Source organism: Sebastes umbrosus, chromosome 6 (genome assembly GCF_015220745.1).
Source record: "Sebastes umbrosus isolate fSebUmb1 chromosome 6, fSebUmb1.pri, whole genome shotgun sequence".
Lineage (NCBI taxonomy): Eukaryota > Metazoa > Chordata > Actinopteri > Perciformes > Sebastidae > Sebastes > Sebastes umbrosus.
In genome coordinates, this window is record NC_051274.1 from 28,985,049 (window position 1) to 29,004,607 (window position 19,559).

General features: G+C 40.7%; 1 protein-coding gene and 1 long non-coding RNA gene across 2 annotated transcripts; one reads left to right on the forward strand and one right to left on the reverse strand.

The window, feature by feature from the left end:
• Nucleotides 1–425: 425 nt before the first annotated feature.
• On the reverse strand, nucleotides 426–5,354 carry LOC119489893. The gene is made up of 3 exons (XR_005207275.1): nucleotides 5,205–5,354; nucleotides 1,282–1,397; nucleotides 426–1,117 (listed from the first exon to the last, which is right to left on the reverse strand). It is a non-coding gene; the product is annotated as an uncharacterized LOC119489893 (long non-coding RNA).
• On the forward strand, nucleotides 5,139–16,288 carry edem2 (ER degradation enhancer, mannosidase alpha-like 2). Its single transcript, XM_037772867.1, has 11 exons — nucleotides 5,139–5,395; nucleotides 8,823–8,933; nucleotides 9,713–9,752; nucleotides 9,948–10,053; nucleotides 10,162–10,287; nucleotides 12,617–12,828; nucleotides 13,088–13,229; nucleotides 14,078–14,202; nucleotides 14,297–14,441; nucleotides 14,713–14,834; nucleotides 15,264–16,288. Exons 1-11 carry the CDS (start codon nucleotides 5,253–5,255, stop codon nucleotides 15,744–15,746), a joined length of 1,755 nt encoding a protein of 584 aa, XP_037628795.1. The 5' UTR covers nucleotides 5,139–5,252; the 3' UTR covers nucleotides 15,747–16,288.
• Nucleotides 16,289–19,559: the final 3,271 nt, after the last annotated feature.

The window sequence follows — 19,559 nt, forward strand, 5'->3', positions numbered from 1 at the left end:
TAAACCCCATTTCTTTATATAGTTTTTGTGTCTCACTGACTAATAGGGACAAAATCTGAAATTGGTCAATATGGTGCTATTGGGGCAAGCTGGCACCATCATTTATGTCCACTAAGGGCACATTCACACCAACTTTGTTTAGTCCAGTTGAACCGAACCCTGGAGCGTTTACCCCCGTTTCGTTTGGGTGGGTGTGAACGCCGAATTCAAACTCTGGTGCTGACCAAACAACCACTCTCTCTCTGGGGTCCGCCTTGAAGGGGTGGTCTCGGACCGCTGTCAAGTGAACTCTGTAGCGGCTCATTCAGAGAATGAAATCTCTCTCCCTCTGTGTGTGTTTTAATCAGAGCTTCTCCTTCGCTTTGTTGACATAGCCGGACGGCCATGCGTGCTTTTAGTGCATGTTCGTGCATGTGAGCATGCCCCACTGGCTCACCCACGGCCGCCGCTCTGCACTGCTCTTATACGGTGGTTACAGCTGATAATGCCATCCCGACCGTCGTTGCGGTAGCGTAGCACCCACCCTCCAGTTGCCCCTCAGGTAAACACTGTTATCTTTGTCAGAACTTTCACCATTGTTTGCAGTGTTAGCGCTGTTAGCACCGTTAGAGGCTCACAGTGGCCATGTTGAGAGCTGTGAGAGCCAATAGAAATGCTCTCTATCCTGTATTTAGCACATTTTTCCTGCTTTTCATGTTTCACTACATGTCAGAGGGAAATTGTACTTTTTACTCCACTACACTTATCTGATACGTTTAGTTACAGATTCAGATCAATAAGGTCAACACAAACACTCAAGTGTCTACTAATGTCCAGTACTTTTCTGATGCTCTCGATACTCTGCTGGTAATATCTGAGAAAGATTTTTGTCAAAACATAAATAAAAAATGAGATTTCAGAATTATTTCAGAGGACTTTTTTATACTGTAAACATCTTTGATCAAGTCTGATTATTAGCAGAGAAAAACGGTAGATTCCTATTAAAGTTGTTAAATAGTCATGCTGCGTTCACGTCTAATTTTAAAAAGTTTCTCTGAATGTTTTGGGAGACCCGAGTTCCAGCGCGTGACGTCGCTGCTCCAAGACACTGTGGACTTTGACATCGACGTCAACGCCTCTGTGTTCATTACCAACATCAGAGGTTCAGAGGAGGAGGATGAATGAATCACAAGTTAGTTTTCTGCATCTCAGAGGAATTTTCTCTTCGTATTAGTAGTAGTTAAACTGCCCTGTATGTGTGTATGTGTGTGTGTGTAATAGTGTAGTATGCTGTCAGCTCACCTGTTGTCAGGGAGGGCCGGGATGGAGCTGGAGCCAGGTTGGCTCTCTTTAGGACCGCTGCTGAGGTTGGCCGAGGACGTTGCCAGGAAACTGCTGCCTAGTATCACACACACACACTAAACAGTACACAGTACACAAATACACACAGAATACACAGTAAATCCTTTATCAGTCCAGACTTAGGATTCAATTTGCCTATGTACAGTACTACCAAACCAAACTAAATGCAAATTTTAACAAATTTAAACTGCGGTCAGATAGCGTGCTGTGATGACATGTACAGCCGGTTTGATAAACCCACATTCACATCCCTCACGCGCTCCGACATCAGACAAACACCTACACCCCCTGCATCCTCCTCACTCCTCCCCACTGACCCCTACCTGCACTCAGGACCTGTGAAATAACGCTCCAAATTTAAGCTAAATTGTAGTAACGCATGGCCATATTCACAGGGATCCCTTGACCTGTGACCTCTAGATATGTGAATGAAAATGGGTTCTATGGGTGCCCATGAGTCTCCCCTTTACAGACATGCCCACTTTATGATAATCACATGCAGTTTTTTTGCATGCAGTATAAATGTGTGATTTTTGCCATTTCTAAGAATGGTTTCTACATACTGTGGTCCCCTAAACAGTCTTAGAATTGCATACAATTGGTATCACTGTAAAGCTGAGACTCTTGTGGATCCAATGTAGTGAGACCATTTTTTTAAACTTGACCGCACTGTATAAAATGACCTGTGGTGACCTCTAGGATAATCACAGCCTCATGTAACTTTACAGCCACAAAACTAGAGACCTAGAGCATTCAGAGGATGGATGGCTTTCCTAGCTAAATTGACAATAAGGGGGTTTCTGAGCAGTTTACACAACAGAAGTGCTCGCCATCCAATTGCCGAAAAATACAATTCTTGCAGAAATCTCAAAGGTTTTTCATATCAAATCCCAGCATGGCTTTTTCTATGGTGTTCCTCGAGGTCTTGGTGTCTTAATGTGGTATTTTGGAGGGATTATTGATCATTTTTATCAATTCTTGTGAGGTAAAATTAAATTTAGCACCAAATCTGTGTAACAAATGGTATCAAACCCAAAATCTTCTAAGCCCTTATACAATCTAAACTTTCAATATTTGAATAAGCACCATACCAAAACACAATGTTTATTTCTAATTTAGAACTGGATCAACTTGTCACATAGTGCTGAGCTGCATTTCAAATCAATCTTCAGGTTCCCAGCTTTCAGATTGTGTACACCACTTCTATGACATCTACTGCTGACTGTTGGGACTGTGGTCTAATAGGAGTCATGGTTTGGCATCACTTATGGGCTACTGTTACGTTTCACTCTGTGTTCTGTTGTTTTCCTTGTGTATGTCTGTTCTATGTGTTTGTGTTCTCTCGGTGCAGGTTCTAGGTCCCGTCATTACATCCACTAAAAGTGCTTGTTTTTGCCATGACAGGCTCCGATTGGGTAGTGTCTAGAAGGTAACCCACATATTGTGAAAACTTGCAAAAACTTTTGCGAGGCTTGCTGCCAAGGTCAATGCCTATCCTTAACCATTAGAGGTCAATGCATAAACTAACCATAAGAGGTCAATGCCTATCCTTAACCATTAGAGGTCAATGCCTATCCTTAACCATTAGAGGTCAATGCCTATCCTTAACCATTAGAGGTCAATGCCTATCCTTAACCATTAGAGGTCAATGCCTATCCTTAACCATTAGAGCTCAATGCCTAACCTTATCTATTAGAGGACAATGCCTAACCTTATCTATTATAGGACAATGCCTAACCTTAACTATTCAAGGTCAATGCCTAACCTTAACCATTAGAGGTCAATGCTTATCCTTAACTATTAGTGGTCAATGCTTATCCTTAACCATTCAAGGTCAATGCCTAACCTTAACTATTCGAGGTCAATGCCTAACCTTCATCCTCCAACACTAGTGGTGGAAGTAACTAAGTACATTTAATGTAGTGCTTCAATTGAGTACAATTATGAGGTACTTGCACTTGAGTATTTCCATGTTCTACCTCTAATCCACTACATCTCAGAGGAAATTATTGTAGCCTACCTTTTACTACACAACACTTATCTGATAACTTAATCTGGTTACTTACAGATTCAGATCAATAAGATTGTCACTCAACCCTCAAACAGTGTGTTAAGTGTTTTTTTTAACAATTCTAATTTTTCTAATTTCTCCTATGAGGACACATTTTGTATTATACAACTATAATTTATAACTGTGTACTATTATATTGTCATTCTTTATCTGCACCAGCATTCAGTTATGGATGCCTCACAGGAAGATCAATATACCTTAACTATTATGTTTATAAATGATAAAAAGGATGAGTTAAACTAATGTGTAAAGTACTTACCTATAAATACTTTTACTTACTGTTTTACCTGTTTACATCTCTGTATATTCATTACTTCTACATTCCTATTTACATTACAGTTTATTCATTTTGCAAGTACTGCACACCATGTCTACCTATATATATATATATATATATAAAAATATACAGTATATATATATGGATGTATCATTTATATATATGTTATATTTTATTCCTGTTTTCACTTCTGCCCTATTTTATGTTTTAGATCCTCATTTTTTACTTTTTTATACATATTTAATGAGCATTCATTGCCAACTAGACTGCTTCTCAGTACTCGCCGTGCATATGACACTTACTGTATATTTAACAAAGAACGTTTATTAACGGTGAGTTTTTGAACGCAGCTCAAATTACTAATTGAAAAACTTTCAAATAAGCTAAAAAGTGTGTTGATATTATAGTTTTTACCGCCAAAAAAAAGCAGCTAGATAATGTTGCTCTTCTGTTTATCGATTAACTAATCATTCTCTACCGGTTCCCTCCGTTTGTTTTGGTAGATTTTAAACATTATATTTACATTAAAACTTTCCTGTTTGCTGCTGCCTTTAATTAAACCAGATAATGATCTTATACTGCACTACAGCTTTTACTCTTGTGTGTTATATTCTATTTTAGCTTCTATCCTAGCTTTTATTTTTAGCTTGTTTTTATTTCCTGATCTTTAATGTATTTATAACTGTTTTAATTATGTCTTAATGTTCTTTTGCACTTTGTCGCAATGTTCTTGAATGTTTATATAAAGCACTTTGAATTGCCCTGTTGCTGAAACGTGCTCTACAAATAAAGATTTCTTGCCTTGCCTATGATCATTCTCTTTTTCTTTATTTCTAATTTTATTTTTTTGTATTCTCAAGTTCGAAATACATTTTGAAATTTTTTTTTTAAATGAAATAGTTAAATGTGAGTTTACTCAGGAACTTCATGTCAGCCCTCTAACAAAACTCTTAGGTTTAAAAGAGTTGTAAAATAAAAACAAATAAACATTTTTTTCATTTTTAGCTTGTTTTTATTTCCTAATCTTTAATGTTTTTATAACTGTTTTAATTATGTCTTAATGTTCTTTTGCACTTTGTCACAATGTTCTTGAATGTTTAGGTAAGGCACTTTGAATTGCCCTGTTGCTGAAACGTGCTATACAAATAAAGCTGCCTTGCCTTACATTCGCTAACGTTTCTAAAACAAAACCCCCGGTTTGTTCTTGAACATAACTCAGTTACTAATTGAAAAACTGTCAAATAAGCTAAAAAGTGTGTTGATATTATAGTTTTTACCACCAAAAAAAGCAGCTGGATAATGTAGCTCTTCTGTTATCGATTAACTAATCATTCTCTACCGGTTCCCTCCGTTTGTTTTGGTAGATTTTAAACATTATATTTACATTCGCTAACGTTGCTAAAACAAAAAAAAAAAGGTTTGTTCTTGAACGCAGCTCCGGTTACGTCACTCTCTACTCGTCATGCGCACATCGTTCACTTCCGGACAGCTGACAACAACAGCAGAAAGCCTCACCTGTGCGCGTGTGTTTCCTTCTCTTTCTCTGTGTTTTTTTTCTATTTGATGTCTCCCTGTTCACCTGTGGCTCGCTCCCGGGTGTCCTCGTGTCTCTCCATGCGCGCTGCCGTGTGCGTGACGCTGTTTGTTTGGTTGCTGAGCGACGCGGGGGCTCGTCAGTTCACTGAGCAGGAGATGGCTGCTGTCAGGTAACTGACACACACACAGAGACACACACAGAGACACACACAGAGACACACACAGAGACACACACAGAGACACACACAGAGACACAGAGACACACACACACACACAGAGACACACACAGAGACACACACAGAGACACACAGACACACACAGAGACACAAAGAGACACACAGAGAGACACAAAGAGACACACAGAGAGACACACAGACACACACAGACACACAGAGAGACACAAAGAGACACACAGAGAGACACAAAGAGACACACAGAGAGACACACACAGAGACACACACAGAGAGACACACACAGAGACACACACAGAGACACACACAGAGAGACACACACAGAGACACACACAGAGACACACAAAGAGACACACACAGAGAGACACACAGAGACACACAGAGACACACACAGAGACACACAAAGAGACACACACAGAGAGACACACAGAGACACACACAGAGACACACACAGAGACACACAGACACACACAGAGACACAAAGAGACACACAGAGAGACACAAAGAGACACACAAAGAGACACACAGAGAGACACACAGAGAGACACACAGAGAGACACAGAGAGACACACACACAGACACACAGAGAGACACAAAGAGACACACAGAGAGACACAAAGAGACACACACAGAGACACACAGACACAGAGACACATAAAGAGACACACACAGAGAGAGACACACAAAGAGACACACACAGAGACACACAAAGAGACACACACAGAGACACACAAAGAGAGACACAGACACACAGAGACACACAAAGAGACACACACAGAGACACAGACACAGAGACACACAAAGAGAGACACAGACACACAGAGACACACAAAGAGACACACACACAGACACACAGAGAGACACACAAAGAGACACACACAGAGACACACACACAGAGAGACACACACAGAGAGAGATACACAGAGAGACACACACAGAGACACACACAGAGAGAGATACACACACAGAGAGACAGACAGACAGAGAGAGACAGACACACAAAGAGACACACACAGAGACACAGACACACAGAGACACACAAAGAGACACACACAGAGAGAGACACACACAGAGACACACACAGAGACACACAGACACACAGAGAGACACAAAGAGACACACAGAGAGACACAAAGAGACACACACAGAGACACACAGACACACAGAGACACATAAAGAGACACACACAGAGAGAGACACACAAAGAGACACACACAGAGACACACAAAGAGACACACAAAGAGAGACACAGACACACAGAGACACAGACACAGAGACACACAAAGAGAGACACAGACACACAGAGACACACAGAGAGACACACACACAGACACACAGAGAGACACACACAGAGACACACACACAGAGAGACACACACAGAGAGAGATACACAGAGAGACACACACAGAGACACACACAGAGAGAGATACACACACAGAGAGACAGACAGACAGAGAGAGACAGACACAAAGAGACACACACAGAGACACACAGACACACAGAGACACACAAAGAGACACACACAGAGAGAGACACACAAAGAGACACACACACAGAGAGACAGACAGACAGAGAGAGACAGACACACAGAGAGACACACACCGAGACACACACAGAGACACACAAAGAGACACACACAGACACAGAGAGACACACACAGAGAGACACACAAAGAGACACACACAGACACAGAGAGACACACACAGAGAGACACACAGAGAGACACACAGAGACACACAAAGAGACACACACAGAGAGACACACAGAGACACACAAAGAGACACACACAGACACACAAAGAGACACACACAGACACAGAGAGACACACACAGAGACACACACAGAGAGACACACAGAGAGACACACAGAGAGACACACAGACACACAAAGAGACACACACAGACACAGAGAGACACACAAAGAGAGACACACAGAGACACACAAAGAGACACACACAGAGAGAGACACACAGACACACAAAGAGACACACAGAGAGACACACACAAAGAGAGACACACAGACACACAGAGACACACAAAGAGACACACACAGAGAGACACACAGACACACAGAGAGAGACACACCGAGAGACAGAGACACACAAAGAGACACACACAGAGAGACAGAGACACACAAAGAGACACACACAGAGAGAGACACGCAGACACACCGAGAGACACACAGAGAGAGACACAGAGAGACACACATACAGAGACACAGAGAGAGACACACCGAGAGACCCAGACACTGTCAGGTAACTGTGACACACACACACACACACACACACACACACACACAGAGAGACACACAGACAGAGAGACACACACAGAGAGACACACACAGAGAGACACACACAGAGAGACACACAGACATCCAGACACTGTCAGGTAACTGTGACACACACACAGAGAGAGACACACACACACACACACACACACACACACACACACACACACAGAGAGACACACAGAGAGACATACACAGAGAGAGACACACTCTCAGAGACACACACACATAGAGACACACAGAGAGACACACAGACAGACATCCAGAGAACAACACTGTGCTGGAGGATCTATTTACTGCAGTTAAAGTACTAATACCAAACTGTGAAAGTACTCCACTACAAGTAAAAGTCCTGCATTCAAAACCTTACTGAAGTAAAAGTATGTCATCATCTAAATGTAGTTAAAGTATTGACGTGTCAGTAAAATGTTCCCTGTCAGTGTTTTACTATTATGTATTATTCTTATTATTATAATGGTTTATGGCACCATAGACTTCATTTAGCTTCAGAAGGAGGTTTTTCTCAACACATAAAGGAACACTTCATCCTTTAGTTTATCACAAACATTCAACATCAACACATCTGGAGATGCGTGCTTTTCTCTGGACAGGACTGGGATGAAAAACTCAAGTAAAACACAAGTATTTCAAATTGATACATAAGTACAGTACTTGAGTAAATGTACGTAGTTGCGTTACACCACTGATAAACTCTCTCTCTGAAAGCAGACTTTCAATAAGAAGCTTTGGATGCAAACAAAAAGAAAAATTGTCCGTCAAGCACAGCTTCTCTCCTCAAACTTGCCTCCTTTATGAATCAATTGAAATCTTCTCCTTAAAAAACAAGACTATCTAAAGTGATCATTTAGTCTAATTTTGTCACATGTAAATAATTGATGATAGAAGTTGAAATAAAATAAAGGGACATTTGTTACTGAAAGTGATCACAAGAAGTCTAGATGGAGGTGGAATAAACAAGACTGCAGGTTTTCTATTCTGTTGTCACATATAATAATTTTTTTACTGAACGAACTAAAGAAGCATCTCAACCTCTAAATGTCAGAGTTGATGTTAATTGTCATTAACCAGTGTCCTCTCTATAACCTGCTCCGTTTGTCAGACAGCGCATCAAATCCATGTTCTACCACGCCTACAACAGTTACCTTGACAACGCTTTCCCCTACGACGAGCTCCGCCCACTCACCTGTGACGGACAGGACACCTGGGGCAGGTAAGGCGACATCATCGTGTTTTGGTACGGCTGTAACTAATAAAGCTGAAGAAGAACATTTTAAAATACTGCCGTATGTTGGATTTATGAAAGTCGCAGATCTACTCATTTTTTTAATTTTTATGAATGAAAACCCTATTTATTAATTTTCTATTTAAATCTTTCTTATTTTTTTTAAATAATTCTCCCATTTTTATTATTATTCTTTATAGTCCCTGTTTTTTCACTTATATATTTTATTATTACTGTCTTTTTATTGTCTAATTTTACTGTCTTGTTTAAATGTGCTGCATTTTTATTTTTTATTGTAAAGCAATTTGAGCTACATCTCTTGTATGAAAAGTGCTCTATAAATAAAATTGATATTATTATTATTATTATTAATGAGTATTTTACTTATTTACTTTAAATGAATAATATGATCATTCTGACACAAGAAAACTTCTTTTCAGTCAGTTTTTATATTTTGATGATTACATTTTATATTCATAAATGTAAATTCTGTAAATTGGCAAAATTCAAACCCTTAAAGCCAAATGAAGAATCACAAATGTTTCTTATTAGTGCCTTGGTATACAATTAACTCATATAATTATATTTTATTTTATATTATATATTTTTTCTCCTCCTTTTCTATATTGTTCATTATTGTTTTTAGTTAATTTATAATAATAATAATTTTTCTTTCAACTTTTTTGTTTGACTTAATGTTCTTATGTAACTTCAAGATGAAAATAATAATAAAAAAAAGAATGAAAAATTAAATATTTTCTCAACAGCTTCTCGCTCACTCTGATCGATGCTCTCGACACTCTGCTGGTAAGATCTGAGAACAATTTTTTGTCAAAACATGAATAAAAAATTTGATTTCAGAATTATTTCAGAGGACTTTTAAGACTGTAAACATCTTTGATCAAGTCTGATTATAAGCAGAGACAAACGGTAGATTCCTGTTAAAGTTTGTGAAATAGTCATGCTGCGTTCACGTCTGATTTTAAAATATTTTCTCTGAAGGTTTTGGGAAACAGCACAGAGTTCCAGCGCGTGGCGTCGCTCCTCCAAGACACCGTGGACTTTGACATCGACGTCAACGCCTCCGTGTTCGAAACCAACATCAGAGGTACAGAGGAGGAGGACGATCAATGAATCACAAGTTAGTTTACTGTGTCTATTTTCTTTACGTTCAACAGTTAAACTGTCCTGTGTGTGTGTGTGTGTGTGTGTGTAGTGGTGGGTGGTCTGCTGTCAGCTCACCTGTTGGCAGGTCGGGCGGGGATGGAGCTGGAGCCCGGTTGGCCTTGTTCAGGACCGCTGCTGAGGATGGCCGAGGACGCTGCCAGGAAGCTGTTGCCTGGTATAAAAAAAACACACATTTTATCACTTTATTTATGTCCGCATAGAGAAGAACGATACAAGGGACACAAATATTCAAATGTGCCGTAGAATACATTCACAAAATCATGGGGCAGTGACATAGGTGTTCACAATAAAAAACACAGTAGGCCTACTCAGTTCTCAGGGATAGTAGCAGCGTCTAATGACAGCAGAGACAGCACAGTACTTGACAGGCTGTTTAGACCCCTTTATGGGCATCTCAAGTTGTTGAAGCCCCCTAACAACCAACCTGTGAGTGTGTCCTAGGCTGCCAAATATAAAAACAAGTAATCTGCACCTATAACCAGCTCTGAGATGGTATTTAGGAGTGGTTGGTATTTTATGACCTTGGTCATAAAGGCTTCCTCAAGGCTAGAGTCAGAGGTGCAGGCTGTGTCTTATTTCACCCATAATGCGTTGCGTGACAGGCTATCTAAGTCAGTCTTACATTAGTCACTCATAGGGAGGCTTTATGCAACAGGTACATTTAAGTGTCTGTAGCAAGTATGACTTAAAGTTAAATTTTAGACAAAGACTAGGTATATTTTATTACAACTGTATTGGAAAACAGATGTGAAAAAGTACCTGGGATACTATTGCAGAGATGAAACATGAGAGGTTTGACACAGGAATGATTGTACATTCCCACTGAGGGTGGAAAATATTTTGATATGTCCTTCACTATGAGGTCCTTTGTTCTGTCATGGCATGCTGCGTTCATTCCTTTGTAAGCATAATTGTGAGGAACCTGAGTGATGGGACACCAGATAGAAAGGATGAGTATACAAATACACACAGAGCACACAGAGTCAATCCTTTGTCAGTCCAGGCCATTTCATTTGCCTATGTAAAGTACTACCGAACCAGACATGTAAATTTAAGCTGGGATCTGACATGGTGCTGTGATGAAATGTCTGTACTCACGGAGACTTGGCGTCTGTTATTTTGATGCTCCCACGCCAACATTTTGTTCAGAATGAGTTCACCAAGGTAAAGTGAGGGCAAATCTATTTCATTTTGAGCAGATGAAACGTTAGTAGTCGGTCGAGAGAATCATTTAAGTTATTCATCAAGCGCAAATGGCAAACATTTGATGATCCCAGCTTCTTTATTTATTTGTTTATCTGTTAGGGACAATGCAAAAAACACTGTAACAGGTTACAATAACGTGATACACGTGTTGCATAGACGATTTCTAGCCGAGGCTCATTTGCGACCCCTGTCCTTGCTTGGGCTGCGTAGAGAGGTCATACAGTGGAAACCTCTTATAGTGATCATGGTTACAGTGATCAACTGCTTGTATGGATCAAATTGCTTGAGACAGAATCATTCCTATGCGCTGGTTGAATTATTTGCTTATAGTTAACAAGTAATCCGTTTACAGTGCTCATTTTGGGTCTTTTCATATATGACACCATGTGGAAAACATTTTAAAGCTACGGTCGGCTAACGTTAATTCAATATTTGTTTTGTTTTTTACTTTACTCCCATGATGCTTTGCCTCACAGACCGGCTGGTGGTGCTGCGTGCACATTGAAATAATGACGGGAAGAAAAAAAAAAAGTAATTTTCTCTGCGAAACTTGGTGTTCCTTAGCTACTTTACAGAAAACGAATGTGCACGGGGGAAAGCACATGTGGTTGAAGCCGCCCTCAAGTGGATTGCTAATGCCTGGTCGCGTAATGACCTCAAAGTGAAACTCTGCCGATCCTCAACTGGGCCGTGCGCCATCGCAGCTCACGTAGACGAACGAGGAGCCCTGGTTAAAGGGGCGCCGTTTATCTGCATGTGCTGCCCGCGCTCTGGGGGCGCAGAGCCGCCCAAAAATGGCAAACGTCTCACCCTTGGTGAGGGAAAAAGGCAGAAGAATTGGCAGCAGGCCAGTTAATACTGAAGTGGTCCATTTCATTACTTTATATTAGGGCCGTCAATCGGTTAAAATATTTAATTGTAATGATTGTCCATAGTTAATCATGATTAATCGTACATTTTTTATCTGTTATGTATGTACCTTAAAGGGAGATTTGTCAAGTATTTAATACTCTTATCAACATGGGAGTGGACAAATACGCTTGCTTTATGCAACTGTATGTACATTATCCATAACCTTATTGATTAGCTTACTGTGATAACCTACGTCACTGCTTTTGGCAGATGGACCCAGCCTTTAAGTAATCCACTAATAATAATTGACACATTAATTAATCATGGAAATAACCGTTTTTTGCAACTCTATTAACAACCAAGTCAGAATAATGGACACCAGCTTTCATCACCTTTAAATCCCTGTGTTGTATAATTGATTTCAGCGTTCCAGACTCCCACCGGCATGCCGTACGGTACGGTGAACCTGCTGAACGGCGTCAGCCCCACCGAAACACCCGTCACTTGTACCGCCGGCGTGGGAACCTACATCCTGGAGTTCGCCACGCTGAGCCGACTAACAGGAGACCCAACGTTTGAGAACGTGGCCCGCCAAGCCCTGAGAGCCCTGTGGAAGACCAGATCTGACATCGGGCTGGTAACTAGTCCACCTGTCTGTCTGCTTTTAGTACAGTAACCATGGAAACGTCTTCTCTACCTCTTTACACAACTACATCTTGGATAAATATGCTTTTTAGTTTATATTTTATACAATTGAACAGCACCAAAAAGCATATAAATACCATTAAAATAAAAAAACTGCTGATTTACAGGTTATAATGGAAGAGGAAAAGGATTAGAAGACTCTTTGGACACTTGTCTCGCTCTCTCTCTTACCTGTCTGTCTTTCTGTCCAGGTGGGGAACCACATTGACGTCCTGTCTAAGAAGTGGGTGGCTCAGGATGCCGGTATCGGAGCGGGGGTGGACTCCTACTTTGAGTATCTGGTGAAAGGAGCCATCATGCTGCAGGACGAGGAGCTGCTCAACATGTTCCTGGGTAACACTCACTCAACAACCTTCTCCTCCTCCCTCAGCCCCATGCCTTTGAGCAAGGCACCACGCCACCACGCCTACAGCCTGATAACAGATAGATAGAGAATGAAAAACACAGCATGACATTAATTCTAGTATCAACACTTTATTGATGCGTGTATAATGCAGCGAGGGCACCGTAATCAATAGTGGAAAGGTACGCAACATCAAGGAATTTTAAGAATGAAAATAATAATAATAACAATAATAATAAAAGACAAATATAAAAAAAATTATAAATAAATGAAATGATATAAATCTAAAATAAAAATAAATAAAAAATAAATGAATACATTACAATAAATAAATTAAAATAAGTTAATTAAAAAAATAAAGCATATATATATATATATATTTATATATATATATATATTTATATATATATATATATGTATATAAAGCAACCTAACTAACCATAAAGACTTTTAATTGTAAAATCACAAATATTTACTTACAACTGTGATAAATTACAAACGTTCAGGCACGTGGTACCTGAAATGAATTCTAATTAACATCAATGTGATGCCTTTTCTAACAATAACAATAAAAGACAAAGATCAAAAATAAATGAAATTATATAAATCTAAATAAATAAAATAATAAATATATAAATAAATTAAAATAAATAAATTAAAATAATAATAATAATAAATAATTTAAAAAACAATTAACAATAAATAAAAAAACTCAACTGACCATAAAGACATTGTAAAATAACAAAAATATACATACATCTGTGATAAATCCCAAAAGTCTGGTCATGTGGTGCATGAAATTAATTCTAATTAACATTAATGTGATACCTTTTCTCAGAGTATGATCGAGCCATTCAGAACTACACCCGATTTGACGACTGGTACCTGTGGGTCCAGATGCATAAAGGGACCGTTTCCATGCCTGTTTTCCAGTCTCTGGAGGCCTTCTGGCCCGGCTTGCAGGTACAAACACTGAAAACACAAACAACCCTGACTTAAGGCTGCTGACAAATACATAAATACTCAAAAATATTAATTTCTTACGTGTGTGTTTCAGTCTCTCCTGGGGAACCTGGACAGCGCTGTGAGAACTTTCCAGAACTATTACTCAGTGTGGAGACAGTTTGGAGGTCTGCCGGAGTTTTACAGCATCCCTCAGGGTTACACCGTGGACAAGAGAGAGGGATACCCACTGAGACCAGGTCAGCCCGCCTACCTCTTACCCAGTAATGACCTGGAAAAGAGAGTGTAAAATATCAGCACACATAGACATAATGTAATAATGTTTTTCGGTTGGGTAATTCAAAGGTTTCACATAAATGATTAAAAAACTGGGGGCTTTTATTTTGGAAGTAACTTTGGTCTTTGCAGCAGCTGAAAACTAAACTAGCTAATGACTCGGGTCAATAACTCGCTCCCTGGCTGTGAACACAAATACAGTGAGTGTTTCTGTATGTGTTTTATTTATTCCAGAGTTGATAGAGAGCGCCATGTACCTGTTCAGGGCCACAGGTGACCACACCTACCTCCAGCTAGGCCTCGACGCTCTGGAGTCCATCGAGAAGATCACCAAGACGCCCTGCGGATACGCCAGCGTAAGATCCGTCCATCTGAGCCAAAAACATTTTTCAGAGGCAAAGAGACCAAACTTTAGTCTGAAGCTTATTTAGTCATAAATATAAGGACTCATCTACAACATACATCAGACCGGCACACACAAAGTCAAGGCCGCGCCCCCTTTTGGGGGATAGAAAACAGAAAATCCCATAGACTTCAATGCAATTTCACATATGTTTGGATTGTAGTTTTGGTAAGTTCGTATGAATTCATCTCGTGTTAATCAAACGTTTATTTTAATCTAATCTCTAATAGTTATGAATATTATATTCCATTTCTGCCAATAGATCCCCCTGAAATGTTACACACTGTTCCTATCAAATATTTCCACTTGTGTTAAATCAAAAAACAAATGTTTAAAAGACAAAATAATGTAGAGCACTGGAACAAATGTTCTCCTCCTGCAGGTTAAAGACCTGCGAGACCACCAGCTGGACAACAGGATGGAGTCCTTCTTTCTGGCTGAAACCATCAAGTACCTCTACCTGCTCTTTGACCCCGACCACTTCCTGCACGGCGGGGGGACCGAGGGGGACGGGTCCTGGGAGGAGGGTGGCGAGGGGGGGCAGTGTATTTTAGGGGCGGGGGGGTTCATCTTCAACACGGAGGCTCACCCTCTCGACCCGGCGGCGCTCTACTGCTGCAGCCGCCACGCCCAGGACCGACAGGAGCTCCGAGACATCCTGCTCAGCCTGTCGCAGCCCGCGAAAAAGCCAAGCGGCCAATCAAAGCCGCCCGCCGAACAGAATGAAGGCCCTCCCCCCGGCCAATCAGAAAGCATCACTCTAAAACCAGGCGAGAAGAAGACGCACCCCCTGCTGTCCTGCCCCGTTCAGCCATTCAGCGCTCGATTCTCCATCATGGGACAAGTTTTCACCGATAACACCTGACACTCACCTGGTCACACCTGATATCAACGTTCTGCCACTGATTGGATCACAGCAAGCATTCCTATAACAACATGTCAGCTTTCAGGGAACAAACATGTTTGAAAATCACTGTTGTGAGGATCCAATTTCCACGCTCCATAAAGCTGTTTTTGTGTTGTGATGAAGGCACTCAAGACCCGCGAACCAAGAGCTCAAATGTGCTGTGTTGACTCTGTTGCTCTAATTTACACTGAAGCTGAAATATATTTGTATTTATTAGAAATGTTGTGGCGGTTGTGTGATGTGTCATATTGTTTATTGTCTTCATACCGAAGAACAATGGCCGTTGTGAAAATAAGATTTTTATAAAGATTTAATCAGAAAAATCTACAATTATCAAACTCCACCCCAAAAGGGCCAAAGGTCCAAATTTAGGTCATGTGATGACGCTGATGAAGATCATGAGATACAGTCTGTAGCTAGGGTTGGGGGGAAAAATGGATTCATCTATGTACCACGATTTTATTTTACGATTTTGAAATAGATTTTTTAATGCTAGAATCGATATATTTGCTTCATTGAGTCTATACAGAGGTAGAAGGAAGTTACCACTTTTATTGTTAAGGTGATGTCATACCAGTTACGTATCCTTCAACCAAAACAAACCCTAGCGACCCACAAGGAGAAAGTCCAAGACGGCGGAGGGTCTGCGTGGATACGACCTGCACCCTCACATGTTAAATCCAAAGTGGTAAACACTACACATCCAGTAAAGTATGGAAACACTTTGGGTTTCACACATTGCAGGAATAGCAGAGCTAGACATCACGGCTAAAGCTGCATGCTAACTCTGTCATGGACAGGAAACGTTATCGTATTGCGGTAACGTGCGGTCAAGTTGGCCGTCACTCTCATCTCCGTGGTCAAATGGGCCGACGCTATAACTGTAGAGCACCCATATACTGACATTTATGTTAAATGCATTCAAACGGCCCCGATGGAGCTGACTATTGATGTATAAGGAGAACGGAGCTGACGGGAGAGCTAGAGACGACCTTGGAGAAGTTAGAGGAAGTATACACGTGTGACTACGTCCGTTTTTCAAAATAAGGTGTCAACAAAGGGAACTGTTTATACAAAATACATATATGGAAATAAGATTGATTAGATTATATTCACCAGAAGTATACAACATTACATGTCCCTTATAAATTAAAAAGAAAATACTAATTTGTCTTTAATTAATGTCTTTATTCTTTGATTTTTGGGTTGCCGGAAAAACTTTTATAAATAATTCCTGACAATGATCCTGATATATTTGACTTCAGGACATCTCTGACTACATACATGTTGAAAATCAAAAAATTTTAGTGGATTAATTTAGATATTCGCCAAAGTAAAAGTCCCTAGAAGTGTATGATTCAACTTTTTCCCCATAATCTAGTGTTAAATAAAGTTAACAAAAATCACAATAAATCATAATATCGAATCGCAATACTTAAAAATCGCAATACATATCGAATCAGCACCCAAGTATCGTGATAGTATCAAATCAGTAGATATGTGAATCGTCCCAGCCCTAGTTGAAAGTTGAAAGTTACTCAAAAATGAACATCCATCCATGCTGAAATGCTAAATTACAATTTCTACTTTTTATAGCACAGTGAGGTGCAGACCTGTGTGATCATCATGGTGTCAGTATGTTCTATAGACATCAATCTGGGGCTGCAGGTGTGTAATTGTTTAGAGCTGCCAGCAGGAGGCGGTATATATTTTCATTCATTGTGCACAAAATTCTCCTTTTAAAAAATATACATTTTTGATATAATTTCATGTGGACATCTTTATGTTTCACTCTTTAAAGATAAAGATCAACACGTTACAAGCAGCATTAATATAAAGTTATGATTGGTTTCCATCCCTCCAGCTGCTCCCACACAAGCTAAACGGACTCAGAACCACTGGTGTAAATTACAGACTCAGTTAGAACCACACAGTTTAAGTGTGGAGGCAAATGCATCGGGTCATTCAGAGGTGACAACAACAGAGACGCTGAGATGATGTGTCCTCAGGTGCATCCTTTCCTTCCTTCCTTCCTTTCCTTTCTTTCCTTCCTTCCTTCCTTGGCTCCACCAGGTCCATTTCCCCTCCTTTCCTTTCCTTCTGTCCTTCCTTCTGTCCCTCACTTCCTTCCTTCCTTCCTTTATTCCTTGGCTCCTCCAGATCTATTTCCCCTCTTTCCCTCCCTTCCTTCCTTCCTACTTTCCTTCCTTCCTTGGCTCCTCCAGGTCTATTTACCCACCTTTCCTTCCTTCCTTTCTCCCTCCCTGGCTCCCTTCGTTGACTCCATCAGGTCTATTTCCCCTCCTTTCCTTTCCTTCCGTCCTTCCTTCCGTCCCTCCTTCCTTCCCTCTGTCCCTCCCTTCCTTCCTTCCTTCCTTCCTTTATACCTTGGCTCCTCCAGATCTATTTCACCTCCTTTCCTTCCTTCCTTCCTTCCTACTTTCCTTCCTTCAGTCCTTCCTATCTTGTTTCCTCCAGGTCTATTTCCCTCTTCTTTCTTTCTTTTTCTTTTTTCTTTCTTTCTTTCTTTCTTTCTTCCTTCCTTCCTTCCTTGGCTCCTCCAAGTCTATTTTCCCTCCTTTCCTTTTCCTTCCGTCCCTCCTTCCTTCCTTCTGTCCCTACTTCCTTCCTTCCTTCCTTTATTCCTTGGCTCCTCCAGATCTATTTCACCTCCTTCCCTTCCTTCCTTCCTTCCTACTTTCCTTCCTTCAGTCCTTCCTTTCTTGTTTCCTCCAGGTCTATTTCCCTTTTCTTTCTTTCTTTCTTTCTTTCTTCCTTCCTTCCTTCCTTCCTTGGCTCCTCCAGGTCTATTTTCCCTCCTTTCCTTTCCTTCCGTCCTTCCTTCCTTCCTTCCTTCCTTCCTATCTTGTTTCCTCCAGACCTATTTCCCCCCTTTCCTTCCTTCCCTTCCTTTCCTTCCTTCCTTCCTTCCTTCCTGCCTTCCTTCCTTCCTTCCTTCAATCCTTCCTTCCTTCTTTCCTTCCTTCCTTCCTTCCTTCCTTCCTTCTTTCCTTCCTTCCTTGTATATGCTAAATAAAGTCCAGTTTATTCTCTGACGTCGAACAGTTGTGTTTCTGTGACTGGATTTAGTTCTGACTCTGGATCTGTTTGTCATTTAGCTTCAGCAGAAATCCCCTCCTCCGTCATTCAGGGTGGGACTCCCTCTCTCCTCTCCTTGTTTCCTCCTCTCCTCTCCGTCCTCCCTTTTCTCTCATCTTTCCCCCTTCCTTCTTGTTCCCCTTCTCCTCTTATTCTCTCCATCTGCCCCCCTTCTTCTCTCTCTCTATGGGTGGGGTTCGTCTCTTTTATTATGACCTTTGCATTGTTCCTCCATCACTCCTCCTCCCTCTGGATCTCTTTTGTCTCTTAAAATGTTTACTGTCTTTTAGACACCCTTTCCTTCTCCTCTTCTCCTCTTTTCCCCCTTCCCTTCTATTAGTTGCCTCTTCCTAAATTCCTTCATCCCTCTTTTCCCCGTCTTTCTCTCCTTCTCCCTTTCTTTCCTTTCTTCTTGTATCCTTTCTTACCTTTTCACTTCCTCTCACCTCTTTTCTTTCCCCTCTCTATTCTCAATTCCCAACTCCAGAATCCCATTTTCTTTCTACCTTTCCTTCTTTCCTTCCTTCCTTTTCCCCTTCCTTCAGCCCTCTATCCTTCTCCTCATCACAAAACTAAAGAATCCCTTTTACCACACTTCTAACGTCCCGTTTCTTTTCCTTCCTTCCTTGGCTCTTCCTGCTCCATTTCCTTTCCTTTCTTCCTTCCTTCCTT

Bases quoted from the DNA above. Each gene is read 5' to 3' on its own strand.
- edem2 (XM_037772867.1), top strand. From the start codon at position 5,253: ATGTCTCCCTGTTCACCTGTGGCTCGCTCCCGGGTGTCCTCGTGTCTC. The intron at 8,934-9,712 runs GTAAGGCGACAT...TTTTCTCAACAG, and splicing joins GGACAGGACACCTGGGGCAG to CTTCTCGCTCACTCTGATCG. The intron at 10,288-12,616 runs GTATAAAAAAAA...AATTGATTTCAG, and splicing joins TGCCAGGAAGCTGTTGCCTG to CGTTCCAGACTCCCACCGGC.